This window comes from Martes martes (assembly GCF_963455335.1).
Source record: "Martes martes genome assembly, chromosome: 1".
Taxonomy (NCBI): Eukaryota; Metazoa; Chordata; class Mammalia; order Carnivora; family Mustelidae; genus Martes; species Martes martes.
The window spans coordinates 187,108,975-187,122,905 of NC_137888.1; the positions used below are offsets into that span (position 1 = coordinate 187,108,975).

A 13,931-nucleotide genomic window follows, 5' to 3' on the forward strand; every position below is an offset into this window, starting at 1 on the left:
CAAGCCTGTAGACTGCACGAGATCCTCCCCCAGTAATAAAACCAGAATAATAATCCTGCAATGTGTTGAACCCCTACAGTGAGAAAATGTCTATTATGATAATCATTACAGTTGTCCTCAGAGGGTATTACTTTAAAGCTACCGGTAGCGATGGTCAGAGAGGTTGAGGGCCCTGGCCCTGGTCACACAGTGTGTACATGACAGAAGCTGGGTTTGATCTTCAGGTTCTCCAATTCTGAAATCCATGCTCTACTTTCTAAGGCCTAACTCCTCTGTGAAGGGCTAATTATCTCTGAAACTACTGGCAAACTACTTAATCTTTTGAAACTTGGTTTCCTTCCTCAAAGCAGGGAAAACCTGTTCTGCCCCTTTTAAGTGTTATTAGGATCAGAAATTGTGTGAGGATGAGATATGCAGGCGGCAGAATGTCAAGTACTAAGAGCTGCTGAGGTTTACTGAAAGTAAAGGCCTGCCAGGCCCTCTGCTAAGGGGCGTACACATACCATCTCATTTAACCTCTCGCCAGTCCATGCGGTAGGTTTTATCATTATTATTCCCCCCTTAAGAGTTAAGGGAGTTCAAAAAAATGAGAAGTTCAGGCTCCAAGAGATCTCATAACTTGCTCAGTACCACTTTGCCTCAAAGGAGAGAGGCAAGGATTTGAAGCTGCTTAGTAGAGGGGGAGAGCAGCTGTTGCCGATCACATCATACAGCATCAGCAGACGTGGACAAAGGGGGGACAGGTGGGCAGGAAAGGAGTTTGGAGGAGGCGGCCAGGCGCTGAGCGCTGTGATGTAGTCACAGTGCAAACATCAGTCCATTCTTGAGACAGGAGCTTGGACACCCACATCCCCTGGAGGGAAACTGATGCTGTCCTGGCTGTAACTTTCCAGACTGCAGCATGCCAGGAGAGCCGCATTTGCTGGAGCAGTTTGTCTGTGAAGGAGGAGAAAGCACATAGGGCTGTGCAGGAAAGGAGGACCGTGCCAGCTCATAGCAGTGCTTTACAGGGAAGTGCCTCTGCTTTCCTCTGCATTAGCTTTTGGGAGCCTCCTTCCCAGACACTAATCCCTGGGAACCGAGAGGCCAGGCTCGGAAGTGGAGAGGAACCAGGAAAACAGACCCAATGAACCCAGGTCAGCAGGTGGCCTGCACTGCTGCTGCTGACAGGCGTACCTGCCTCAAGCCCTCACAGCCCACAGTTAAGAGGGCTTTCTGGGGAATGTAACGGGTGGCATGCCAGCAAAGGTCGGTCTTTACCTACCTCTGCAGAGGATGGCCCTTCCCAGAACACAGTCACTAAGCAGCAAAACATAGCAAGCTCGAAGTTCGCAGGTGGGGAAGCTGGTCCCAGCCCTCTCACTGATTATTGTGTGACTGTGGGCAGGTCACTTTCCCTCTTTGGGTCACGGTTAATTAAATCAGTCCTTTAGTCGGTCAGGCAATTATCAGAGCCCACTATATGTTCAGCACTGTGCTAGGTGCTGGGAACACAGAAGCAAAAACCACACGCATCCCTGTCCTCATGGACCTTAACAGTGCTGTAGGTAAACATCAAATAATCACATAAGTGCATGTAAAATTACAGCTGTGAAAAATACTAAGAAGAGGAGTGGTGCATGGTGCTAGGAGAGCTCGGCAGGAGAAACTCACCAACTGTGGAGGGTCAGAGAAGAGTTTGCGGCAAAGCCTAGGATGAAGAATAGGAACTGGTTATGCATCAAGGAGGAGACAAGGGAGAATGTTCCAGGTGTGGGAAACAGCGTGTGCCATCGCCTGGCAGCAGGAGAAAACAAACCCTTCCAAAGGCCTCTGCAAGGAGCCCAGTGTTGTGTCCTGGAGGGCGGTGGGGGAACGTGGTGTCTGATAGGCAACGGAGTTCCGCAGGGCCAACGCCCAGCTTGAGCTGACTGCGTGGTCATTTTCATTGTGTTCCTGAGGCTGAAGTTGCTGCATTCTTTCTGAGGCTGAGCACTGTAGATTTTTCCAGAAAGTAGAGCAATTATTCAAATAGTGCATAAAGTAATCTGCCTGTTTCTGTTTAAATTTTCTGCATATTTGAATCACGCCTGCTTCTTGCTTGACTGGCGCCTGCCACGCAGCAATAAGAATGATTAGTTCGGAAGAGTCCAGAGTTGGACTTGCCCCCATATTCATAATGGGTGAGCCCAAAGAAATCAGGCATCCTAGGGAAGGCTGGTGCCCAAGGGTGTCTTCTGTGTCGCCTGATCCTCCAGGGCCTCGGGCTAATGAGGAGATCCCAAGTCTAGGCCCAGTGACGATTTCTCTGTCCCCCTGGAGAGTGTTCCCAGCAGGGTCCCTCTTAAGCTGATCTATAGCTCCACTTACATAGCGGGCTTGCTCCCTCCCTTTCCCTTCCCTCCAAAAAACTGGATGTGTCCATGGATATGAGAAAAATGCAGCACACAGGAGAATTGCCTAGGTGAGCACATCCCGAGATGTGCTACACAAACGTGTCACACACAGGATCAGATAGGTTTGGGAGATGTAGGGCCACATGAGGTTGTCTTCTCACCCATGTGTCTTGCAGCTCTCCAGGAAGGAGAGGGAGAACCAGCTCTAACTGCCACCCCCTTTCTCTGCAGGATGAGTATCCCCAGAATAGACCTTTGAGAAATGCTTGTCTAGACTTTGCAGAGACTCCTGGGACATAATAGAGAGGGCTCGTCATTTCTCGGGTGCGGGGACTATGGATAGAGAGGTCATGACATCGCCCCCAGGTCTCCCAGCTAAGGGCAAACTGAGGACCAGAACAAGGGCTCCTCTCGTCCACTCCAGGGCTCCCCCGTCCCTGGGTCTAGTTTCCATCATAAATTACAGATGGCAGGGAGGGGAGCTGACATCTGATGAGTGCCCACTCTAGAATCGGGATAATTCTAGAAACTGTTTTCTAAACTATAAGACCTACTATGTGCCAGCATCGTGCTAGGTGCTTTGCATGCATATCCTCTCAGTGAATCCTAAGAACACACAAGGGTAGGTATCTTATGTTATCCCAGGAAACTGAGGCTTAGGTTCAGTCACTTGTTCAATCCGTTTGAAGAAGGAAATTGCAAAGCCAGGATTTGGACCCAGGTGGGCCTGACTTCCCTTGAAACATGTCACACGTTGTCTCATTTAGTCCTTTCAGTAGCTTTGCAAGATCAAAGTGATTCCCCCTCGGCAGTTGAGGAACCTGAGGCTCAGAGGTTGAGAAACCTGGCAAGGTCACGGAAACAGCAGGATAGCTGGGCACAGAGTCAGTCCCTTCTGCCCTATTCTCAGGCCTGGATCCCCTGCTGCATGGTGTTCCTGCAGATGTGCACCAGACCAATGGCAATGCTGGTCTGAGATCTTGCCTCTGCATGGACTAAAGGGGCACAACCATGGAGAGAATCCCAAGTCCCGGGATGGGCTGGAACTGATAGCTTAGGTGATACCTGTCAACACAGGGCAGTGCTGAGCAGTGCTGAGCTCCCCCATCACTTTAAGAGAAGAGTGCAGCGAAATAGTCCCTTTGCTTGGCAGGCAAATCATGACAACCACCACACTGCCTCTGCTTGACCTCTGCTAGTAGGAAGATTATTTGTCTAATTAGGTAAAGAGCCTTCATGCACATGTACATATTTTAACCCTAATGAGCTGTCAACGGAAAGGTTTGCCCTTGGCCTGGTTTGCCAGCTGATCTTTCCTTTCCTTGGTGGAAAAGGCCAGTGCAGTAAACAGAACCTCATTTCCATGGAAGTTCACTCTCTGGCTTTTTCTTTCCAGCACTTGAAACGGTAATTACTTGATTCTTCTTTATATTTTTGGATTTCATACAGTGGGGCTGTCAAGCTCCTCGATTGAGGATGGCCCTCTCTATCATGCCTGGCTGTTTGAGAGAGCTTCGGTTGCATTTCCTTTTTTCAGAATCCTCTGTTAGATCCTTAGCTGTCAGGCAGCCACATCGACCTTCTGGTCACTCCTTCTAATTAAAGTCTAACAGAGCAAAGGGACTTGACCCCGGAGAATGTTGATGACAGTGGGAAGCCAAGGAAATTTGTCAAGAGATGGGAGCCCCCGATTCCTTCCTTTCTCATGCACAGACTGTAGAGCAGGACCCCCACATCCACACTGCAGAGGGACACGGTCCCATCTGCCACATTCTCATCTGAATCTTGGACGCCCCACTGTGGCCCATGTGAGAAGTACAGCTACCATAGGCTTGTTGATAACACAAACAGCAGCCACCATTTCTGGAGGGTTTGTTCAGGAAACTGTGTGCCAAGAACTGGGCTGAGTACTTTATACCCGGTGTCTCACTGAATTCTCATAATAGCCTTGGGTCAGTTTATTACACCGATTATTCATATGAAGAGACCTGGAGCGCAGAGAGCTTAAGTAACTTGCTTAAGGTCACACAGAGCCAGGATAAGGACACGCTCATTGCTCTCATTTCTTGGGGAGGGCTCTGGCCCTGCTATAGCCTCTCCAGAAGACATCAGCCAGTCATGACAGGTGAAGGCGGGTAGACATTTCTCTGTCCCCCTAGTGGTGGCTCGATGTGTTAAACTGTCCCCAGTATACAAGGAAAAAAGTGAGGGCACTGAGTTAGTTAATTGTCAGAACCAGTTAGGAAAGCAAACAAGGCACTTAAGAAGGAAGCCAACACAATGGCAGAGAAAAAGAGCTTCATTGTGAGACAGGCCAGACTCCATTTCTAATGGGTCATACCACTTTATCAGCTGTATGAACTACAGCAAATTCCTGAACCTTACTGAGACTCAGTTTCTTCATCTGTAAAATGGTCGTGATAAATGGTAGCCTACCGCATAAAGCCGTTTCACATGTGAAATTTCCCAAACTGCCCTGTGGGATATTCTTCAGTGAAATAATTGCTTAAAAGACAAAATTAAATACAGTTCAATAGGAGGCTTATTAATTCTAGAATTGTTCGGAATCATAATCATACTAATATGTATTATAAGTTTCCAGGAGGGAGCAGCATTTCCTGACCCCAGAGTCCTTTTCCTGGGAGAATCTAGTTCTTGAGAACCTTTGAGAAAATACTGAAATACAGATCATAAGATACCCAGGCTTGCCATAGGCATCAATAAATCCTAGTCCCCTCTCTTCTGTGCCCCAAATGTTCAAATAACCTTATCTGTTGTTGCTAGATTTAAGCTCCATAGAGGCAGTGACTAAGTCTGTCTTATTCCTTTCTGTATTCCACTGTCTTGGCATATCAAGACATGCCATAAAAATCTGATAAATGAATGAGTAAACGAGAGAATGCATGAACTAATGAATGAAGCATAGTGTAGACCTAGCCTGCTCTTCTTCTTTGCCAGCATTATCTGCTATCTCTAGTTCCATCCGATGAGGCCAGATGCCTCTATAAAACTTAGTAATGGGGACAGTTCTGTTGGGCTGTGTTTTCTCTTTTCAGTTTTAACCTCTGTGAACACTGTATCTTCTGAAAGAATTCCCAACTTTAGCCCCTAACCTAATCATTTTGCTGCTTCTTAGTGAGGAAGTCAGACATTTCGTTTGCATATGTATTTTGAACAAGACATTTCTGAGTGTTCCCAGTGGATTGGCACCTGGAGCTAAAGAAGTCTTGGGTTTCCAAGGGAGTAGAATGAAGACAGCTCCTTGGCACTTAAAAACAGCGTGGGGGCTACTGTGTTTCTCATGTGCGCCTATGGGGAAGCTTGTGATGGATGGACCACTGGGTAGCAGTGTAACTGCTTTTGGGTGGTTTTCTTTATATGTATGTAGAACAGGATTTCTGCCTCATTCTCTGGGCATAGTATTGTGCAAAAAAGTAAAAATTTCAGTTTAAATTAGAGAATAATTAAGTTGATCAAAGTCTAGCAGACTTCCTTACCGCAGAACTTCTCAGAGACGTTATGCATTTTGATACACCATTTTCAAGACTCAACTGACCATAGTTCTGGAACCCTTTCTTCTGGAGTATTTAATAAGATTGTTGTTTAGCAGAACTCTTTGGGAAGTGCTACCTTAGAATATATGGCCAAAAGTTGCAATCCAGTCTTTATGATCTAGGAAATAGTCCTGCCCCTCCAAACTGTGGAAAGGAGAGGATAAGACAACTCCTGAATTAAGTCAGGTGCTAAAAATGCACAATACAAAGCTAGATGGATTTTTTTATGTGTTTTATAAAACAAACCAAGGGGCACCTGAGTGACTTAATCGGTTAAGCCTCTGACTGTTGGTTTCAGCTCAGGTCATGATCTCCGCGTTGTGAGATGATGACCTGAGTGAAACCAAGAGCCAACAACTGACTCCATGCTTAGTGGGGCGTCTACTTGAGATTCTCTCCCTTTCTCTCCCTCTGCCCCTCCCCTGCTCAAATTTCTCTCTCTCTTGTTCTCTCTCATAAATAAGTAAATCTTTAAAAAAAGACCATTGACAGTGCTTCAAAATTACAACCATAAATTTTTTAGTGTTCCTATTTATATCATATTAAAGAGAACTTATTTTATACCATAGATGAGATTCTTTTTTTTTTTTTTCAAGCATGGATCTGGGTGGGGTTTTTGTTTTGTTTTGCTTTTATTTATTTTTTTATTTTATTTTAGAGGGGAGGGGGCAGAGGGAGAGAGAGAATCTCAAGCAGGCTCCCTGCTGAGTAAACAGCCCTCAGTGGGGATCAATCTCATGACCCTAAGATCATGACCTGAGCCAAAATCAAGAGTTGGACACTTAACTGACTGGGCCACCCAGGCGCCTCTGGACCTGGGTTTTCATTTTCAAATTTCTAAATAAAAATGGCTGTTAAAGGAAAGGGAGTTAGAAAACTCGGATACTTCTTAAGCTACTTTTTGTTGTGAGTTAATATGCACTATAAAGAGGAATAAAGTCCATTCTATTTGAATGCCACTATTCCCTATTTGTTAAACTTTTCTACAAATAAAATCAATCAAATTACTGAACAAAACAAACTTAATTACAGTTTGAAGGATAACAACAGACTTGCTTGGAAATAAAGAGATAAACTTAATTCATAGAGCAGGGATCAGTAACAACAGCCTGCCCCATGTTGTTGCACATAAAATTTTATTGGAACACAGAAATGCTCGTTCATTTACATATTGTCTATGTCTGTTTTCACATTGGATTGGAAGAATTGAGTCACTGCAACAGAGATCTCATTGCCCTCAAAGCCAAAACTAATAATTACATGGCCCTTTACAGAAATGTTTGCCAGTCTCTTTCAATGATGTGGTAAGGATGGAGATTATGTAACCAACCCCTTCATTCTATAGATGAGAAAACCAGAGAAGTTAAGGAGTTGTCCAGGTTTATCTATGCTTGGATATGATGATTTTTACTCCTAATAGCTCTAACTACAGGAAAGACAAGGATAGATTTTAACTTAGATAGCAACACCAACTCAGTGGTAGTGGCCATCTGGAGTACTGGCTGAGAAAGTCTTAGGGCTCAGTGAGAAGGAATACGATGATTGATTAATCTCCCATGGTCTAGGGGTGGGACAGCTGTAAGATATATGCCATGTAGGCACTATGGATAAGGATCATGTCTATTCCACTCATTTCTAACAGTTATATTACTGGCTCCTTCCTTGTATGTCTGTCATGTAAACACTTTCTTCATTGGACCAAAATAGAGGTGCTTTATTGGGCCCTCATTAGACGCACCCTTGCCTAACAGTTCCAAAGTGATTCTTGTGCAAGTTCATTGAAATGTCTTTCCTAGCAACTGCCTATCACATGGTAGGATTTAAACTTAAGATTTCCATCCAATTGGATTTGTCTATTAAGAGATTGTTAACATTTAGTGAAATATGTCTATGGGGGCAGAGATTGGGGCATGTAAAATGCAAAGTCATGAGTTTATTGGTTTTTGTGATCTGAACTGAAAGTCTATATTTGTGCTTTTGTGCAGCTGGACAATCCAGATGAGCAAGCAGCCCAGATCAGAAGAGAGCTGGATGGACGTCTCCAAATGGCGGACCAAATAGCCAGGGTAAAGAATCTTTGGGGAGATTTGCTGGGGGACCAGGCCGAAGTCCCACACAGGAAGCACACTGATTATTAAGGTCCATAGACAGATAAAATGGAGAAGCAGAGAGGAAGAAAGATGGGGACAATCATATGATTGGACCCTCAACCCTCCTTTCTCCGGGCAGCTCTCCCAGAGATGGCACATATATTTCCCTATGCTCCAGTCAACACACAAACTCCGGCCTCCCCTTTCCCCCAATATTTCCAACTGTCTATTGAGCATGTCCTCTTGGATATTCCCCTGCATTTCAAGTTAAATGTGTTCAAAATCGAGCTCCTTATCTTCTTCTTCCCACCATACATACTTACCTACATTGGCTCCTTTTCACATGTCCTCTGTCGGTTACTATGGATGGGACCTCCTAGGCATTCTCAGTTTCTCTTTTCTCCCCATAGCACCCCACACTCAGTCAGCCACCCAGGTCATTGATTCTGCCTCTGAAACGTGGGTCAGATCCCTTGAATGCTTTCTAGTACTACTGCTGGGGCTTTGATTCAGGCCCTCATCCTCATCACCGGGTTCTGACAGTAGCCTCCTAGTGGGAATCCCTGGCTCCACTCCTGCCCTCGCCTGTCTGTCCTTCACACAGTTGCCTTCCTAAGCCTCATGCGTGAACATCTCAAAAAGAGAGCCTCAAAATCCTTCGGTAGAATCCTCCACTGTCCCCAGAACGAAATCTGACCTCTTCAGAATGATATTCCAGGCTCTTAATCCACAGACTAGATCCTTTCTTACTCACTCACCTCCCACAACTTTCCTCCCAAAATTCCCCATTCCAGCTACAGAGAATGTCTCCCTCTGAAGAGTCCAGCAAGACCTTTCCAGCCTCAGTGACTTTGTACCCACTAGAGTGATCTTTCTTATCTTCTCCATTTAGCACACCCTCTTACTCAGCCTTTGGTACTCAACTTAAAACCCCTTCTCTAAAAGCTTAGCTAGTTCCCCTCACTCTCATGCCTTCTTCATACCACATATAAACCTTTATTATAACAATTTATTGAACGGTGACTATATTTTTATGTGTCTGAGCCTCCCAGTAGAAAAATTTCTCTAGAGTTGGGATTATGTCTGACTATTGATGACTGAACCTAAGTGTTATCTACTATTACTGCTTTTGCTGTCACTTGTGTTATTATTGACAGTCGTAATGCAGTCATATTCACTGAATACTGATTCCATTTCATGCATATTAAATGCTTTACATGTACCATCTCATTTAATCCTTCAAATAGCCCTATAACAATATTTCAGTTATCATTTTTGGTTTAGAGGTGGGAAAATCAAGACTGAGCATGATAGATACTAGTTAAGGCGCTGCACTAGACTCTTAAGTCTGTCTAGATATGAGGCCTGAGAGAAGGGTAAGATGTTTACATAAGGTGCAGAATATAAAAGCGAGGGGCCAAAAATGCAGTAAGCAAGATAAATAACATTTTAGTGAAATATTTTTTAATCAAAATTAATGCAAAAATCCATGGAGAAAAAAATATCAAAATTTTAAATAATTAGATCCTACTAGTTCCTATGGTAACCACAGAACATGTGTGCCTATGAGGGTAGGGAGCTGTGGGAGGTGGTAGGGAGGATGGGCAGTTAGCAGAGTTTGCCATCCAACCTTTCTCTTCATGGAAAGAAGTGTGTCAGGACGTGGACACGTGGGAAAGACTTCCACTAGAAGAGAAACCAAAAAGAGATTCCAAAAAGCTCGAAAATCTCCATTTGTGCTTAAGCAGCATTATTGAAATATTTTGCATCTTGTTTTTGGACATCTTTGAAGTTTATAGTAGAGTCAGTCTGTTGGCTAAAAATAATATGCAGCTATGGATTTGCCAAAAGGTAGCGTCAACGGCTTTTATGTTTGAGAAATCCTGCTTAACAAGGGAAAAAACATCAATAAGGCTTTAAAATTTACTTCCATAAACTCAGTGTCTCCTCAGCAGATTATCCAGAAAATAGAGGTCATTTGGTCCATTCTCTGCCTTTAGGCAACTTTTATATCCCCAACTAATATGCATACATTCTATTTGAAGAAAATCACACACACACGGACACACTCCGCACACACTTCAAACACAATTTTGTGGCTCCTTTATTTTAGTTGTTTACTTTGAGGCTTCACATGATAATTTAAGAAACTAGTGTAGGCTAATTTCAATTTTTAAAAGACCATGAATGAACAACTGTTATATAGTGAGCCATATTGCTCATCTTTGAACAATAGTAGACCAAAAAACTCTCTCCCCCAGCCCATACCACTAGGTATTCTGATACCAAGTAGGATATTATTGACAACTTAGAACTGGGCTTTCTTAGACGATGAAATAGCCAATTAGAGTGAATCCTGGTCATTAACTTTAGAGAGTGGAGAGTAATTTCCAAGTATATGGAGAATTCTCCAAACATTTAGGGTATTGAGGATTTCTGTGAAAGAGTCTGCCCATCACTATCTCCTGTTCTTGTAGAAATGAACTCTCTTTTTCTTCATTGTTTATTCATGCCAGTGGTCTCCTTGCCACAATAGTTAGTACTAGAAGTGTGCTCTTTACCCACATGAAACCAGTCATAGTTTCCAGCCTGCCCTACCACAAGTGATTGGTCCAGAAATGGATGCCTGATGCAACTAAACCAATGAATTATTGCCCTGGGACCTGTGGACTGTGGGCCAATAGCTGTGTCTTCTCTTGCTAGGAAGAAGTCTGCAGTTGTGTTTAATTCTTCCATGTAGGGCAAAGAAGATAAAAGAATGAAGTCAATATACAAAGAGAGACAGAGGCAGGAAATATACCAAGATACTCAGGATGTTCAAGTCCCTGGTTGCACTTATTCTTGAGCCTCAGCTGTGCAACTGCTTTTCCCTGTTTAGTTGGGTTCTGAGACAAATAAATTCTCTTTGCCTAAGCCAGTCTGGCTAATACGAAGGAAAATTGAGACATGTCTGCTAAAAATTGAACGGAATATCAAGATTTTAGATATTGGCTAGGTCATGAAGGGATATTGAAACAAAGCACCCCAGCTTATCTTCTTTTAGCAAACCCTGATTTTTCTATTTCTGACATCACAGTGAATTTTAGTGAGAGTGTGCAGTTCAACCCATATGGCTGAACATCAGCTCCTGTAAATATCATAACCAGAAATTCCTGGATAGGGGACAGCAAGATGGTGGCGTAGGAAGATCCTGAGCTCACCTCCTCCCACAGACACAACAAATCTACAACTGCATGTGGAATTGTCCCCTCTGAAGGGGGCCTAGAAACTGGATGAGCAGGGTCTCCACAGCAAGGGATGGCACTGACCTGGGTAGAAGTGGCAAAGACACAGTCTCATTAAGGTAGAAAACCACACTCCAGATGCAGCATCCCATTCCAATGAGAAGGATCTCAGAAATATAGGAATTACTGCTGAACAGCAAGAGATTTGAGCTCCACATCAAAAACTTCAACCCTTAGATCCTACACAGATCAGTCCCCAAAATACCAGGCTTTGAAAACCAACAGGGAGTGCACTCAGGAAAACTACAGAACTGTAGAGAAAACAAAACCGCTATCAGAGGGCTTAAGCACAGACTCACTTGACCCAGAAACCAGTGCAAAAACAAGAGATTGAAAAGCACATAGACCACAGGTGAAGGAGATCCACTTACTAATCTTAGAATGTCAGCCAGTGATGCAGGAGACAGCTGAGCCTCTCCCTGGAGACTGAGACACTGGCTGCAGCCAATTTTCCTATTTCATTCTGCTGTGCTTATCCTGGTGCTGGTAGGCACCATTGTGGAATCCTCCCTTTAGACTGCTATTTCAGGGGATGTGCCCCACTGAGAGCTCTGTACAATCCTGTACCTCAACAGGGCCTCTCAGCCAAAAGGACAATAACCCTACCCATCAGCATACCTGTAGTACTCACAGCCAGGCCTTGCAGCCAGAGGGGATGGGGCCAGCCCTGCACAACAGTACATTGTCACCGAGCCACTCCAGGAGAGTGTACATAGCCCAAACTAGGGACACCCCTGGGTGCTTCACTCAGGTGACTAGGGGAGTTTGCATTACTGGGCCCCACATGACACATTCTGCATAAAGCCACTCTTTCAAGACTGGGAGACTAATCAATCTAATAGATAGAAATAAATAGAAAATTAGGCATAGTGAGGAGACAGAAGAATATGTTCCAAATGAAAGAACAAGACAAAACCTTAGAAAAAGAATTAAATGAAATGGAGATAAGCAATCCACCAGATAAAGAGTTCAAAGTAATGGTCATAAATATGCTCACCCAACTTAGGAGAAGAATAGATGAACACAGTGAGAACTTCAACAGTTAGAAAATATAAAAAAGAGCCAAGCAGAGCTGATGAACATAATATCTGAAATGAAAAATATACCAAAGGGGCTCAACAGCAGATTAGATGATGCAGAAGGATGGATCAATGACCTGAAAGATATGATATACAAATCACCCAATCAGAACAGCAAAAAGAAAAAAAGAATTTTAAAAATGAGGATAGTTTAGAGACCTCCAAGATCATACCAAGTGTACTAACATTCATACTATGGAGTCTCAGAAGGAAAAGTGAGAAAGAAAGGGACAGAAAACCTATTTGAAGAAATAATGGCTGAAAACTTCCCTAACCTGACCAAGGAAACATGCATGCAGGTCCAGAAATCACAGAAAGCCCCAACTAAGATGGACCCAAAGGAACACACACAAAAACACATTATACTCAAAGTGTTAACAGTTAAAGAGAGAATCTTAAAATCATCAAGAGAAAAACAGGTCATTACATACAAAGGAGCCCCCATAAGACTATAGCTGATTTTTTTTCTTTTTTAGCAGAAATTTTGCAGACCAAGGAGTGGCATGATATACTCAAAGTGCTGAAAGGAAAAAACTTATAACCAGGAATACTCTACCCAGTATGATTATTACTCAGAACTGAAGACAAGGAGTTTCCCAGACATGCAAAAGCTGAAGGAGTTCATCAACACCAAACCAGCCTTTCAAGGAGTGTTAAAGGGATTTCTTTAAATGGAAAAGAAAGTTCATAACTAGAAGTAAAAAAATTATGAAAGAAAAAAATCTCACTGGCAAAGTAAACATATAACCCAGGTATTAGATGAACCACCTACCTAGCTAGTCTGAAGGTTAAAAGATAGAAGTAATAAAATCATCCAGGCCTATAATAATTATTCAGGGGATACACAAAATAGTAAGATGTGAAGTATGATGTCAAAAACAAAATGAGGGAGGGGTAGAGATGTTGTACTTTAAGAATATACTTGAACTTCGGCAAACATCAGTTTAAAATAGAGTGCCATATATGTAGGATGTTATACATGAGCCTCATAATAATCACAAACCAAATACATGTAATAGATACACAAAAAAATAAAGAGAAAGAATACAGGCATAACAATAAGGAAAGTCACCAAATCACAAGAGAAGAGAGCAAGAGAAGAAGACAGGAAGGGAGAAAAGCTGCAAAAACAACCAGAAAATAATCAACAAAATGGCAATAAACATATCTATCAGTAATTACTTTAAATGTAAATGGACTAAATGTTCTAATCAAAAGACATATAGTAGCTAAATGGATTAAAAAACAAACAAACAAGACCCATCTGTATGCTGCCCACCAGAGACTCATTTCAGATCTAAACACAAACACAGACTGAAAATGAAGGAACAGAAAAAGGTATTTCACACTAAAGAAAAGTTGGTGTAGCAATAATTATATCACACAAAACCGACTTTAAAAAAAGACTATAACAAGAGACAAAAAAGGGCATTACATAATAATAAAGGGATCAGTACAACAAGAGAATATATAACACTTATAAATATTTATGTACCCAACACAGAAGCACCTAAATACATAAAGCAAGCATTAGCAGACATAAAGGGAG

The 13,931-nt window shown here is 42.9% G+C and overlaps 1 protein-coding gene across 1 annotated transcript in view; it reads left to right on the top strand.

Annotated features, from left to right (window-relative positions):
• The window catches only part of CADPS (calcium dependent secretion activator), a gene marked incomplete at its 5' end in the record, with an annotated part of 471,496 nt that overhangs the window by 203,634 nt on the left and 253,931 nt on the right, over window positions 1-13,931 (top strand). The window contains one exon of the mRNA XM_080812815.1: window positions 7,915-7,995. Within this exon, the coding sequence (XP_080668941.1) occupies window positions 7,915-7,995 (81 nt within the window). The remainder of the gene's footprint in view (window positions 1-7,914; window positions 7,996-13,931) is intronic.